The sequence below is a fragment of the Strigops habroptila genome, chromosome 8, assembly GCF_004027225.2.
Source record: "Strigops habroptila isolate Jane chromosome 8, bStrHab1.2.pri, whole genome shotgun sequence".
Classification (NCBI taxonomy): domain Eukaryota; kingdom Metazoa; phylum Chordata; class Aves; order Psittaciformes; family Psittacidae; genus Strigops; species Strigops habroptila.
The window spans coordinates 23,539,507-23,553,688 of NC_044284.2; the positions used below are offsets into that span (position 1 = coordinate 23,539,507).

The 14,182-nt window shown below is 51.6% G+C and overlaps 1 protein-coding gene across 1 annotated transcript in view; it reads left to right on the top strand.

Moving 5' to 3' along the window:
- XXYLT1 (xyloside xylosyltransferase 1) overlaps positions 1–2,674 on the top strand; it is a 33,180-nt gene extending 30,506 nt beyond the window's left edge. The window contains exon 4 of the mRNA XM_030495329.1: positions 1,527–2,674. Within this exon, the coding sequence (XP_030351189.1) occupies positions 1,527–1,923 (397 nt within the window). The 3' untranslated portion in view covers positions 1,924–2,674. The remainder of the gene's footprint in view (positions 1–1,526) is intronic.
- Positions 2,675–14,182: the final 11,508 nt, after the last annotated feature.

Sequence of the window (14,182 nt, forward strand, 5' to 3'; positions counted from 1 at the left end):
CCAGTCTTGCACTGCTGTGCTGGAGATCCAGAGGACAGGCCAGAAGGATGGATTTAATAGTCTGCTCTCTGTACAAACTGTAGGACTCCCTGAGCAAGTGCCTGTTGGACCTGGACACAGCTTCTTACAGGAAAGATTTCAATTGAAAAGTGGGGGACTACCCACCGTGACTCTGGAGGTGTCCCAGCAGCTAATGTCCCTGCATCTTCTTACATCTGAATTGGCGCTGCTTCAGCTTTCAAGCATGGGACTGCTTTAATTAAACCTTTGGGTGCTAAATTCACGCCATCTACCAACAAATTCTTGTTTCCTGGAGGTGCATGGAGACTCTGGTCAGTGTCTGACAGATTTAGAGAGGAACCAGTGGCAGGCTTGGCTTATTCTTTCTAACAGGGTTTCTCCCTGATATCTTCACAGCGAGGTGCAAAAAGCCCAAACCAAAAACTGCTGTAGCTTTACCTGCAGGGTTAGGGCTGGAAGGAGAGTGCAGTGCTGGCAGCCCTGGGCTGTCAGATGGTGGGGTAGGACCATAGGTCCCTCCTGCCCTTCTCTGCACTGCAAGCTCAGCCAGCTCTCAGCTGCCCGGCTTTGCAGCAGAGGGTGCTGCTTGGGGCAGAAGGCTTTCAGTCTGAATGGGAGTGATGTTTTGGGGCAGATTCAACCCCAGCTGCTTCGTTGATAGCATGGGATGAATTCAATTCCTGCAAGTGGGAGCAGCCAGTGTGCGCATAGTGGGGTGTGCTCACTGCTCCGGGGCCGAGGAAGGAGCCAAAGACATTTTTGGGCTCCTTGCTCAGGTAGTCTAAATTTTTCCCATTTGAATCACCCTCTGGAGTTAGTTTTGTGCGTTGCTATACTTGCACTGCTCTCTTCTCCTTGGCAGCTGGAAATGAGCTGGTGAAGATTGCATCTGCTAGAGCTACTACAGCAGTGCTTGCTTAGCTAATGACCTGTTGCCATTGGATTTCTTCTTCTATTTTTAAGAACTATTTCTGGTACTCAGATTTACTTCAAGCCTTCTTTTTGCACAGCCTCAAGCTGGGGCTCATCTTTGATCTGGAGCTTCCCCGTAATCCAATAATAATGATGCTGAGAGCTCTGCTGCTGAGATCCCATTAGCTGCAGGACATTTTCCTGGCATGTACCAGGCAGGGGGCACTTCTGGTGATTCCCCCTAGGCACTGGGGATGTGGTTTTGTCTACTGCACAGCCGTGTGAGCTGTCACACGATCCTGTGTCCAGTTGGTTCACCAGGGTGATGCTGGTGGAAACAAAAGGAGCTTTAGGAGAGAGCAAGAGTAGTGGTTTGAGGTCTGGATAACATCCTGTGCAGGGGGCATGTAGAGAGATGCAGCCCGTGAAGCAGCAGGCTGCTTTGGGTGCCTTCAGCCAGCAGAAGACAAGCACTGTGAGATGCCTTGGGTGGTAGACCCTGTGCTGTGATCCACACCTGCCCAGGCTTGACATGGCTGCTCTTGGAGCTCTGCTCCCTGACTCCCCTGTTCCTGTTTTTCCTCTCTTTGCAGGCACACGTTCTGGCAGTACCGCCGTGAGAACCCCCAAACCAAAGTGGGGGACCCCCCTCCTCATGGGCTGCCTGGCTTCAACAGTGGCGTCCTGCTCCTGAACCTGGAAGCCATGAGGCAGTCCAAGCTGTACAACCAGCTGCTGGAGCCCACCATGGTGCAAAAGCTGACAGAGAAGTACCACTTCAAGGGCCACCTCGGGGACCAGGATTTCTTCACCATGGTGGGGATGGAGCACCCAGAGCTTTTCCATGTGCTTGACTGTACGTGGAACCGGCAGCTTTGCACATGGTGGAAGGAGCATGGATACAGTGACGTGTTTGACCAGTACTTCCAGTGCGAGGGTGAGGTCAAAATTTACCACGGGAACTGCAACACCCCGATCCCTGAAGACTAGGGCTCCGCAATGCCGGGAGCAGCTCGGGCTGCAGCCAGCCCTGCAGACCTGTATTGGCTGCACCTGCAACCCCTTGGGAAGGATGGCCAGGCCCCATCCATTGCATCCCAGGGGGATCCCTTGGGATGCCAAGAATGTTCAGTATCTCACTGCCTGTCACCTCACTCCTCCAGGAGGAAGTGCAGTCCAGTAGATGGAGCAGGACATTCACACTCACCATGCCTGGAGCTCAGCTCCTGGCTCTGCTTGGGGCAAGTACGTGGTGCCCATCTGTGCCACAGCCGCTCAGGCATGGGGAAAACCAAGGGGCCGTCAGGTGACTGCTGCTTTTGCACATGGCAGGGTGCTGCTCTCGGGGTGCTGTGCAGCCTTGCCTTGTCTAATGAGCAGCAGGAGCCCACAGCCAAGCAGGTGGGTTTCATTTGGCATTCCTTGGTGGCCCATTTCTGCACCTCATGCAGAGCATCCGTCTGATCCTTCTGGAGAGAACACACCGTCCTCAGGTCATCTTCCTTTTGAAGCATTCCAGAAAGGCAAGAGGGTTTTAAAGACTGAAAAGCTGCTTTAAATTGGGCTACTTACAAATAAAAACTGAACACTAGATGAGCTTTAAAGCCTTCCGTTGCGCAATGAAAGTTTTACCTCCCTATCTTGCCTTAGAAGCGTTCAGTGAGTGTGTACCAATGGGTTCATTTTTCTAGCTTTGCCTTTAAACTTTGATATAAGAATAAAGCTGCAGATGTAGAACACATTTGGCTGGTTTTCTGCGGCACAACTGTCTCTGTGATAGGAGGTTTCATGCTCTTCTTATCATGATTGAAAAGTAGCTGATGAATATCTGTTGGGCAGTTGAACGTGGTGCCCCACATAGCTTATCCCACATCTGTCCCCATTGAGTGGTGCAACTAAATGGGCCAGCACAGAAACTGGATTTTGAACCAAGGTCATTGGGGGTTGGTTTGGAAGGCGCTGGGAAGTGCCAGTGCTGTGAGCGAGCAGGCTTCAGGCATGAGCGCTCTGCTCCCTCAGTAAGTCCTGTCTCAGCTGGCCCGGCTGCTGGGTGCAGGCTCCTGCACAGGCCTCTGTCAGAGGAGCTGCACAAGCACATTATCCCACTTTCAGCCCTGCTTGTTTTTACACCGAGCCAGGTGTGTCTGTGTGTGCATCTGTGTGATGTGCACGTGCAAGAGAGAGGGACGGGGACCTGCTTATGGCTTAGCCTAATAACAGCACTCACAGTGCGTGGCAGGAGTTTCCTGGGCTCTTTCCCTGTGCCCATGAACGTTTATCTTTACTGTGGGAGAGGCTCCCCACCCTCTGACTGATGTCAGGGGAATGGCAGGCTGCAATGCGGGCTGCAGCCCTAACCCTGCCTTCTTTGATTTGCTGGACCTATCCATTTCCAAGTAGCAGAAAAGCTTGGCTTTACGTATTTTCAGATCCCCAGGGAAGGAAGAGGTGATTAGAGGGTGAGTGAAAGAAGCAGTAGCCTGCTGCATTAGATTCACATTTTCTCCAAAACACAAGGTGATCAGGCCATGCTGTGCAAAGCAAGACAGTCAGCCAGGGTACTGGAGGCTGCAGCAGGGCAGGATTCAGGGTGGGTGGTGCATGGTAATGGTGCACCCTTAAGGACAAGGAGGGTTTGCAGTGGCTTGGCCAGCCTGAGTGCTGCTGTGCGCTGGCATTCTGGAGGCAGGGAGGTTTTGCTCAGCCAGTGCCTGCGCTGGTTTAGGTGTAAGCTGGATGGGGACATCCCCATGCTGTGTGGCTGGGAGCAGCCCACACTGTTGTCCCAGGCTTGCTGGGCAAAACAGGGAGGAGGCAGGGCTTCCTGGTGCAGCGTCACGGTCCCATGGTTGGCATCGGCACTTCGTCACTACCCTGGTGTGCCCTGAGGCCCCTGTGATTGCCCTGAGTGGCTCCTGGGGCTGCCCTGTGTGCACAGCCCTTGCTGTGCCCAGTGATGCTGCTGCGAGGACTCAGCCCTGTGCTTGCCAGTCAGGGCACACCAGTGGCACCAGTGACACATGGGGCCACGCCTGCCAGGGCAGGACTTTGCCATCAGTTTGGAAACAGCTGTGCTGGAAATACAGGCCAGGCGGCTTATGTCACCGGCCCCCGGGAGCAGTGGGGCGATGAGCAAATGTGGCTTCTTCCTGGAGTTGAGCAGCTCTGGGGTAGCTCTGGGTATTGGGGCTGGCCTGAAAGCACCGTGATGTGTTTGGGATGGCATTGCCACAGGGTGACACCAAGGCTGCTGGCGCCAGGAGCCAGGTGACCCCCTGCCCCGCAGCTGTCCCTGGAGCTGTGCCAGGCGCTGGGCACTCTCCACTTGTGGCCGGGGGATGCTCTCCACAGGCTTGAGAGCACCTTTCCCTCTCTGTGGGGGCTGTGAGGGGTACACCTTCATGTAGCTACTGTGGCCTCAAGCTAAAACCTTTACCTTAGGTTTTAAAACAAATGAACAAAGAAAAAAAAACATTCCCTTTTTACTTCTGTTCAAAACACCATTCCACTGGGAAACTCGCTGCGCTTTTTCAGCTGGGAAAGATGTAGTGAGTGAAGCATTTAATTCATCTCGGGGTGGTTTTCCCCAGGCACCACACGTGGCCCAGCGTTGCAGCTCCCCACGCAGCAGTGCCTACCCCATCCTGACCCACACAGTCCCCAGGGCCATGACTAAGCACCACAGGCAGTGTAGACCTGCATGGAGTTATATATAGACCCTGCACACAGCCTGGGCTGTGCTGCCTGTGTAATTACCTCCCCTTCATGCCCTGCTGATTGCAGGCACTAATGAGCTCAGCTGCAGAAGCCACTGTGACAGCCTGGGGCTGGCTGCTGTGAGGCTGCCAGCTCAGCCTTTTTGAAGGGTGCTGCCTCTGGCTCTGCTCTGGAGCAGAAGCAGAGCTTGCTGGCAGTTCCCGCACTAGGTGGCCCGCCAGCTGGGGACTGCTGGGCCATCCCATGCCCTTCTTCAGTGGGAATTCCTAGAAGAATGGAGACTTTCCATCCCCATCCCTCCTCACCCTCCGAGGGCAGACAGTGCTTCAGGCATACCAAGTCGAACCTGAGGATTGCCTCCAGGATCGCAGGTCAAACCTGAGCATCCCCTCCTGGGACCATCACAACCAGCACTAGCTGCTACTAGCACAAGCACAGCAAAAGATGCTCAGAAGACATTCAGCAGCACTGGTTTGTCTGATTTTGCTGCAGTGACCCTGTGGAAGCAGCTCAGGGCTGACAGACAGATCCTAAGCCCTCGGGGCTGGCACCAAGTCCTTGGGCCAGCGCTGGTCCCCTGCCTAGCAGAGAGATGTGCAGACTCCAGAGCCCAGTTTGGGGTTGGTTTGGGCCCTTTTGGAGATGCAGCAGGAGAAAGACAAGCAGCAGGTGAGACAGACTGCTGTGACACAGGGGGACACAGCTGTGGAGAGCAGGGGACCGGCCCCACCAGCACAGGCTGGCTGCAGGGATGGGGCTGTGCTCCACGGGCATTGCACCCACAGGAGAGCTGCAGTGGCCCAGTCAGGGGCTGTGAAAGGAGACAGTGTGTTTTACACCGATGTTACTCAGCCCAGAGCTCCCTGTCTTCTCACCACTTGCTCACAGCTCATGCCAAGAGCCCCATGTTTTTCCAGAATGGGGAAGGAGACGGGAGTCTCCTTGAACTCTTTGAGGAAGATCAGGCTGTGGAAAGTAGCTCTTGTAGCTTGAGCTTAAGTAGAAAATTCAATTTCTTTCCTGGTATCATTCAGCATTCATGAGAAATTGCACATAGAGCAAACAGTATCCCCTATTTTCTGGCCAGCTTTGCTTTCAGCCCCACACTTGAGCTGCATGGGATTTTTGCTCTCCTCTCCTGCATTTCATAACACTGTCAGTGTTTATTCTCTTACTCGTTTGTACTTCTTTCCCATTTGAAACAATCAATTGTTGGTATAAACTCACCTAGGGAGCAATTACTGTAAGCCTAACCCAAACAGGCGCTGGGGGTGCTCCATTAAGCAATAGAACCACCCTCCCCTCTCTGCTGCTCCCAGAGGATACAATATTTACTTTTCAGCTCTCTGCTATTCATACGGAGCGCACTTCGGTCAGCGTGCCAAGAATAACACAAACCATAACAACAGGCTTAGGCGCTGAGATGGAGTTCCTGACTTTGCAGAACAACAAAAAAAACCAACCTATGATTTTGCCTTTGCTAAACAATGCCTGGCTGCAGTGGAGCGGGCGGCAGCACCACCCCTCTGCCTTCAGCACAGCCAGGGGCGGCATGAAATCTGCCCCCAGAGAACGCAGAAAGAGGCATAAAAAGAGCAGTAAGCTCGGGACACAGGTCAGTGACTGATGGTTTTCCCTTTTAATGAAGGTTTTTATTAGGTAGCTGCGTTGTTTGGTGAGCTTTTCTTCAAAAGCTTTGCACAGCCATGGAGGGACACATTCCATAGAACTGTGAGTATTTCAGCCAGGTTTTTAGTAGCTCTGCCTCTGACCATCATGAGCCTCCATGGCTTTAATTACTAATTGCAAACAAATAGCTGCCCGGTCCTGTTAGTCTTTTCAGTGCCATCAGGGCTCAGTTTGTGTAGTTCTCCTCTGGAGATTGCTTATTTGCTAACCAGCTGCTAATGGGGAGCAAATTACCTTCCTGAGATATTTCACAGGGATATTGTAGCTATATTGTACCTCAAGTCTTGATGTTAATTCAGGCAATTTGCCTATCAGAAGAAGCAGCTGAAACAAAGCAGAGTCTGGAGCTGCCAGAACGGGCCACAGGCCTGGCCCTGGCAAGAGGCTTTGGCATTGTCCTCCTGGGGAAGGGGATGCTCAGTGGTTTGAAGGGTGCTCCCGAGAGCCAGTGTTCTTCCTGGGGCAGATGTGATCGCGCTGCTGTTGTGGGAGACAGGAAACCATGCCCTGTGGCTCCAGCTCCCCTCCAAAGAGGCACCTTCCAGCTCTTCCTCCCGGCTCACTCTGCATGGATTTTGCCCCCTGCAGCCCTGGCAGGGCACTTATCCCTGGTGACAGCCCTCACCAGCGCAGCCCCAGCACCAGCTTCTCCTTCCACTCCCGCTCTGCCATTGCCTAGCAGCAATTTGTGACCCTGCTGGTGACAATCCTAAAGCCGCGCAAGCCACGGGCTGCACGCAGAGCCCTGTTCACGGAAGGCACTGTGTGAAGTATCTCCATTTCTCACCTACAGACCGCTTGCTCTAAGTGCATTGTGCAGCTATTGAAAGGTTTGGGGCCTTTGTCATAAGGTATCCCCTCCTTGGAGCTGGTCAGGATAAATAGACCCTTTGAAGTGCTAAGGACAGTCCCAGTTTAGGGAACAAAACGCTTGCAGGTGCCCTGTGGCACATGGGGCTTTAGGCACTGTGGCAGAAAGAAAAGGTGTTTGTTTGGTTTTTTTCTGCATTATGCTTTTTACTTTCAAATTCATCTCTTTTCTATGCTGGAGGACTCCTCTGGCTACCTGGGGAACACAGACCCTTCCAACAAGATCTGCTGAGCTCAAGAGACAGACAAGTTTTATACAGAATGCTTAATAACAGCAGCAGCAGCAGGGAAAAAATGAGATTGAGCCCCTCAGCAGTGGAACGGGGGGCATGGAGAGCTGGTCAGGTAAAGGATGCTCAGCTGCAATGACAGGCCCTATGGTCCTGCGGCAAAACCAGCCTAAAACCATTATCTGGAAAATGGGGGATAACGGTGGCACGGCAGAACCTGCCACTGATGCTAAGCTCTTCAGGAGAGGGAAATGTAGAGCCAATGTGAAGAACTGCAGAAAATGTGGCTGATATGGAGCCATAGGCAATAAAATGGGAAACTGGAGGCCAGCGCAATGTGCCTGTGCTGACACACCAGAGTTTTGCATTTTCAAAGCAGCAGACGTTGCAGAAATAGGAAATACAAGAAGTCAGCGCTATTAAACCAAATGTAATGAAATATCCCATCATGAGCCATTTACTTATAAACTTCAAACATTTTTCAGCAGATGCTACTAAATTTCTTTCTCCAGTCATTGCTCCAGTGAAGTTTCTCCAGCAAAGAATGAGGATATCAAATGCACAGAGTTGTTCCATCTTCTCCTTCCCTCAAGAGCTATGTGTAATAAGATTCATTATTGAGTAATAATAATAGAAGTATTTAAACAATGCTGGGCTGAGGAGGGAGTGCCAAGGCAGTCACATACTTGTCATAAAACAGAGTACCAGGTTCTTAATCAGTAAATGTGTCAGCTGAATTTGGGCAGCAGCAACAGGCAGGCTGAGTGGATGCAGTAGCATCCCATCAAGATCCTGAGAAATGGCTCTGTGGTCTCCAATACCCAGTTCTGCAGCACCTCCTGCCCATGGGTTCCAACTGCCTGTGCTCAGCCAAGTCTCTCTGCGAAGGAACCATATTGTCCTGCTTTTAGAGGGGAAAAAGAAGCAGAGGCTGAGAAACCGCTGACATGGAGCTGGGAGGGAACTGATAGATTTTCTGCCTGTCCTTTCAGCTGCCAGTCCTAAATGTCCCAGACCAGAAGGGACAGGATGCTGACCTGGGGTGATGTGGCTCCCTTTCTCTGTTTCATTTTCATATCCCTCACAGGGAAGTGATGCCCCCTCGCTCTGGTGGGACAGGCCAGTTCAGCAGGTGCCCAGAGCATCCCATTCACACTGGGAAGGACATGGTCCAGGGTGCTGGGGACGTGCCTGTAAAAGCATCAGGTATGGTGCACGTGGGCACCCAGAGTAGCATGGGAGAGTGGCAGGGAGTGCTTTGGGGAGAAAGCAGTCAGAAGTCTTCAAGCAGTAACACTTGAAAGCGAAGTCCCCCTGGCCTCAAAGTCACCTCTGGGACAGGACATGGAGTTTGAAGTGCCACCACACCCAGCAGCGCAGGAATGCTGTGGGCAGACATGAATTATATATAATGGTCTCAGCTACATTTATCTTTCTCAAAATAACTTTTCTTTCTGCAGATCAGTTGTCTGAAAACCATAATTGATACTCCCTTTATAGCTGCTTGCAGAATAGCAGCCTTGGTAATCCAAGAGCAGGCATGGACCTGACCAAAGCTAAATCAGTGCTGAGGCCAGCAGCAGGGACTGGGCTGAAGGAGAGGACGTTTGTGGCCGCCCCACACCTGTAAGCTGCAGGAGGGGTTCCGGGATGTTAGCAATGTCCTGGGGGCCATCCTGCGTGAGCTGCCCTGAGCAGGGGTGCAGGGAGCTGCAGTGCTGGGGGGACAGAGGCAGCTTCTCTGCCTGGTTCCCACCATCTCAGCAGCCCCTTCACGCACAAGGAAATGTCTGAGCTGGGAAACATCTTGCAGGTGGCGAGGCATAAAGATAACCGTCCTGCCAGGCCTTGCCTCTGGACTTCCGTGTTCTCAGAGCTGGAAAACTAAAATCTCCCCTGTAATCCCAAAATTCTTTTGATGATGAGAAAAGGCAGTTGAAGAGTTTTGTTGCACAACCTTCAAGATCAAATGATGATTTATTTAGAATGCACTTTGTGGTATTACACGACATACAAGCTCAGCAATTAGCTAGAAGCACATATTCCTTGTTTTCCATGAGTGTGTCATTAGGATAGTGTCTCACCAGTTGAACATTATCATTATCAGCTGCAAATATTGTTGAATTTCAAAATATTTGCTTGTAGTTTACTTTTTATATTTCCAAATATTGTTATTTCAGTCTCATTGCTGCCTTGGAAATAATCAAATGATGGTTTCTTCTCCTTTCAAACTGCCATAACAAACAACTGTTGGAAATACTGATACTTCTACAGCTGGAAGTATTGATGGCAATCAGAGAAAATGCCCCTTTCAAGCAAATCTTTAATAGTTTATTTTCCAGATGAAAGAACAACTAGGGTATTGTATCCAATGCACATAATGCCTGTCTGCTGCTGATCTCCAGTGTCTCCTACAATCTTCACAGCAGCTCAGAGCCACCAGCAGCCATGCCCAATGCTGCAACAAATGCTGGCTTACTATTGCCTTCCAGACCCTTGATAAACCTGTGCAAAAAAGGGGGGGATTTAGGGGTGCAGATATATGTTTTTTCTATAGTTACGAATAAATCTAAATCTTTGCCATGCCATTCCCTGTCTGGACTGGCAGTGTGAAGAGCAGAAACCTGGGGTAGCCTCACTGGGTAAGCCCAATCCTGCGCACACCATTCCAGCGTGGGCTCTCCCTGCAGACAGTGGCTCAGGGTGCTCTTAGGACAGTGCAGAAGGAAAACTGCTGCTGGGGTTTGTGTTCGGTTTGTGTGGAAGGGTTTGGGGTTTCCAGCCTGACTCCCACGCCAGGCGCAAGGTCCGCTGCTGCTGTTTGGGACTGCTTTCTGGTGGCTCCTCTGCTTGCACCAGTTTTCTCCTTCTTAAAACAAAGCAAATTACAGAAAAGGGGTATTTGTAAGAAAGGGTCCCCTCCACCACCTTTTCAGCCTGTGGCCTGTGGCTGGTATGGCATGGGGAAGGCTGTGGGGCTGCTTCTCTTGTCTCTGCAGCATCCAACCACAGGGAAGAGACATGGGTCACAGCCGTCCCTTACCCCTTGTGAACAGGCAGTGGGTGTTCTGCTGGTTTAGAAGAAAATCTGATCTCAGCACTTTCAGCTCGTGCCCAGCCCTCCAGCACCAGTGCCAGGCCTGTGGGACCCCTTTCGAGAACCACTGCTAGAAAAGGGAGCAGATAAGCTCCTGGTCACCCGGAGCATCTCGTGGGAAGGCCCATGATGCCCTCCTGGTCCATGGCATGGTTTGATGGGGAGTGCTGCAAACCCAGGCTGAGAGTGTGCCAGAGAGGTCCCGAGGCCTAAGGACCCTTTGCCTGGAGCTGGGCTCCTCAGGGGCCTGCAGAGGAGGATGGAGACATCACCCCTCACTGTCCCTGTGTCCTACCCTTGCTTCAGCCTCCCCTCTGGGAGCAGCACATCATGCCCTATAGAGTATATGGACCAGCAAAACTCCTTGTCTAGTTGATCTGGAAACTGTAATTTTCTAGCAACATGAAATTTGTCTGCACCAGGGAGCATCACACGATCTATGTTTGATGGGGAAGAAATGCTTTCAGATAGGGCACAGATCTTTGGTCACAGAAGCCTGATGATAGAAATAAAGATTGAGGAGAGCTGTATGAACAGTGATAAATGTTTCCAACAGAAAGGGCGGATGGGCGGTTAATCCCAGAGGCCTCAGCTATTTTTCTTCTTTCAGAACAATGCCAGGTGAAAATACCTGCCCACAGTGTTGTCTTTAAAGCCTTGGGATCTTGAGAAGAAACTAAAAAGCTGCTGCTGGTCATATTAAGTCCAGTAAACAATTTCAGCCCTGAAGAAACAGTTCCCATATGCATTGCATGGGAGGCTTTGCAGCACGAGTCTTTGGCTCTAAATCAAAAAACAAAATAAATCAAGATGTGGTGCTTTATTCTGCCTGGTCAGGTGAAAGCCCCAAACACTGGCCGTTCCTTGCTCCCAGGCCAGGCTGTAGCAGTGGCTCCTGTACTCCGCCCTATATTCTGCATTAGGAGAACATCAACTGGGCTTTTTGCATGGATTTACATCCACACTTTGCAAACCTACGCCTCCAGAGAGAAAAACGATAGCATGAAAGACAATATCTGCTGGCAGCTTTCGCACCTGCCAGGAGGAGGCATGAAATATCTCCAGTCATTATCACTCACACTTACAATGCAAGAGGGACATGGGCTTTTTGCACATTGAATGTTAAAAGGTGGCGTCAGCTTTCACAGTAATTTAAGGCTGGCGTTCCTTCCTGACTTATTGTTGCTTCCAAAGTGCACCAAAGGGCATCTTTCATCTTTTTAGGAGGCTTATCGTTATTAGACATCATAAGCAAAAAGCTTTAAATGCTCTCACTGTCTCTCCAGTTTCATTCAACACCCAGCCCAAAGTGCAGAGTGTTCCTTTTATCTGCACTGTGGGACACTCGGCCAAGGGGAACGGGTGTCTGAGGGAGGGTGAGTGCATCCTGACGTCAACCCCTCCGGCCTTTAAAGCACAGGCAATGGAGGGTGGCATGGTGCTTCTCCTGGCACATGGGCGCGTGCGGCTGCATTGCAGAACAGGATGGTGGGTGTTTGCATGTGTGTGCAGATGTTTTGCTGGGGGGAGCTGAGGCAGGGCAGGGCTGCAGCTGATTTGGGGTAGGGGGGGAGATAAACAAATAAATAAATTAACAAATAAATAAATAAATAAATAAAGCCAAGGAGGGAGGTGCCCGTCACTGTTACACACAGGGCCAAGCAGCAGCTCACCGCGCAGCTGTGGCCCTGCTGTCTCAATTCACCTTTGATACTGAGGGCTTTGTTTTCCTCCAGGATGTGAGCTGCAGATGTGAGGTGAGACGCAGATGGAAATCTTGAAGGGTTTGGCTGTATTTTGTCAAAACCAATGTCAATCCATGGCGTTCAAAAGGGAACCATCCTCCTGCAGCAGGACTTTTCCAGCCCTGGCACTGGTGGGACCCCTTCTCACCATGCAGGGCCCAAGAGCCCTCCCGCTTAACTGAGCTGGTCCCGCATGGAGGCTGCCTTGGCCTCCCTCTTCCCGGAGAATTGCCGTGCAGACCTCCGCACCAGGCCCTTCCTGGCAATTAGCAACCAGCCAAGCTAATCAACACCTCCAAAGCCAGGAAAACGGGCTCTGCGCTTGATCCGGTGCTGGGAAGCACCATCAGCTCTGGCCAAGTGAGCTCCACTTTGTGCAGCAGCCTGTGTGACTGCCAGAGGATGATGTCCCAAGTTCCCCCCAAGCAGTGGCCATGGGGAGGAAAGCCCTTGTGGTTTGCAGCACACATGCTTTTCAGCAGGCTACACTCTGGGGCACGGGGAGTGGGATTGCCACATGTTTCTGAGAGGCAATAAGCAGTCCTGTACAGGTCTTGCATAATGTCACAGCCTGATTTCCAGCGCCGTGGAGCTCCTCTATTGGGAAGAAGAGCCACCAAAACTGGGTCATGGCCTGCGCCTTGTTGCTCATGGAGCACAGTCTTCCACCCTTTGAGTTTCGAAATACACACAGCACCCTCCTGTCCTCCTGGGATCTCCCACATCCTCATCCTGTTAGTGCTGCTCTTGGTTTGTGCTGGAGTAGGGATGAACAGAGCTGGGCCAGGTCCTTCTGCCCCTGCTTCACTGTCCCACCAGCTTCATGACATGGACAAAGCCCCAGCTGCAGTCACTGTGGGCAGGGCAGAAACATCCCTTCCAGCCGCTGCATCCTCCATGCTGCGGGTGGTCAGAGCCATGAGCTGCCCAGCGCCCTCTGCAAAGCACACTCCTCAGCTAATGTTCCCAAGGTGGCAAATAAATGTCTTTATGTTCCCTTCGCCGGTGTGTGGCTTCCCCCACGGTGCTGTGCTGGGGGATGTGGCTGTGGCCCTTTGCGCCCGGTGGGAGCTGCCTGCTGGAAGGGATTAGATGCAGCTCTGGGTGCGGAGCAGGGATTATGGGCAGGGCAGTCTGCCAAGTGGTGCTGATGTGGAGGATTGAAGGGAAAAGAGGAGCATGAATTAAATGACTGTTGGGCAGTTAATTTCTGGGCATTACCCCTGCTGCCAAGTGTGCTGGGCTGAAGGACTCCTGCTCCATTCTCACAGGCTGGGTGCAGAGGCCAGCACAGCCCTGCTCAGCTGTGGCCCTGGTGCATGATGACGGTGGCACGGAGCTACCCTGCCTGCAGCCAGCAACATCAGCATCACACCATGTACTTCAGAGCTATTTACAAGGAGCTCCCACATCACCAGAGAAACAACCTGACCCGGTGCTCCACCACGCTCCTTAGGGTGAGCTCTGAGCAATTACTCCAATTGAATGCCAAAATTACAGAGAAGCCGGTGACCTCCACACGAGGACAGATTGCCAGATCCATCTTTAATCGTGGCTCAGGTGTTCTGCTCTGCTGCCTCCAATTTGAAGTATGTGTTCATTTCCCCTTGTGGGTCTCTAATCATGCTGCTTATCATGACCATTTTATCCACTCCTCTATTTCTAGCATGCATGTCAAGGAAGACAGTATATTAATCAGCCAGGTTTTCTTTATCGCTTCTTGTCAGCAGTAAACTATCTTCTAGAAAGGAGAAACCAGGTGTTTTCACCTGGTTTTGCCTAGGAGAGGCATCCGTCAGAACCAGCAAGTGACAAGCTCACAGGGACCATGATTTTTTGCACCAGGTAAATGATGAAGGATGGGCTCAGCCAGGCAGGGAGAGGCCAGCTATAAATCCATA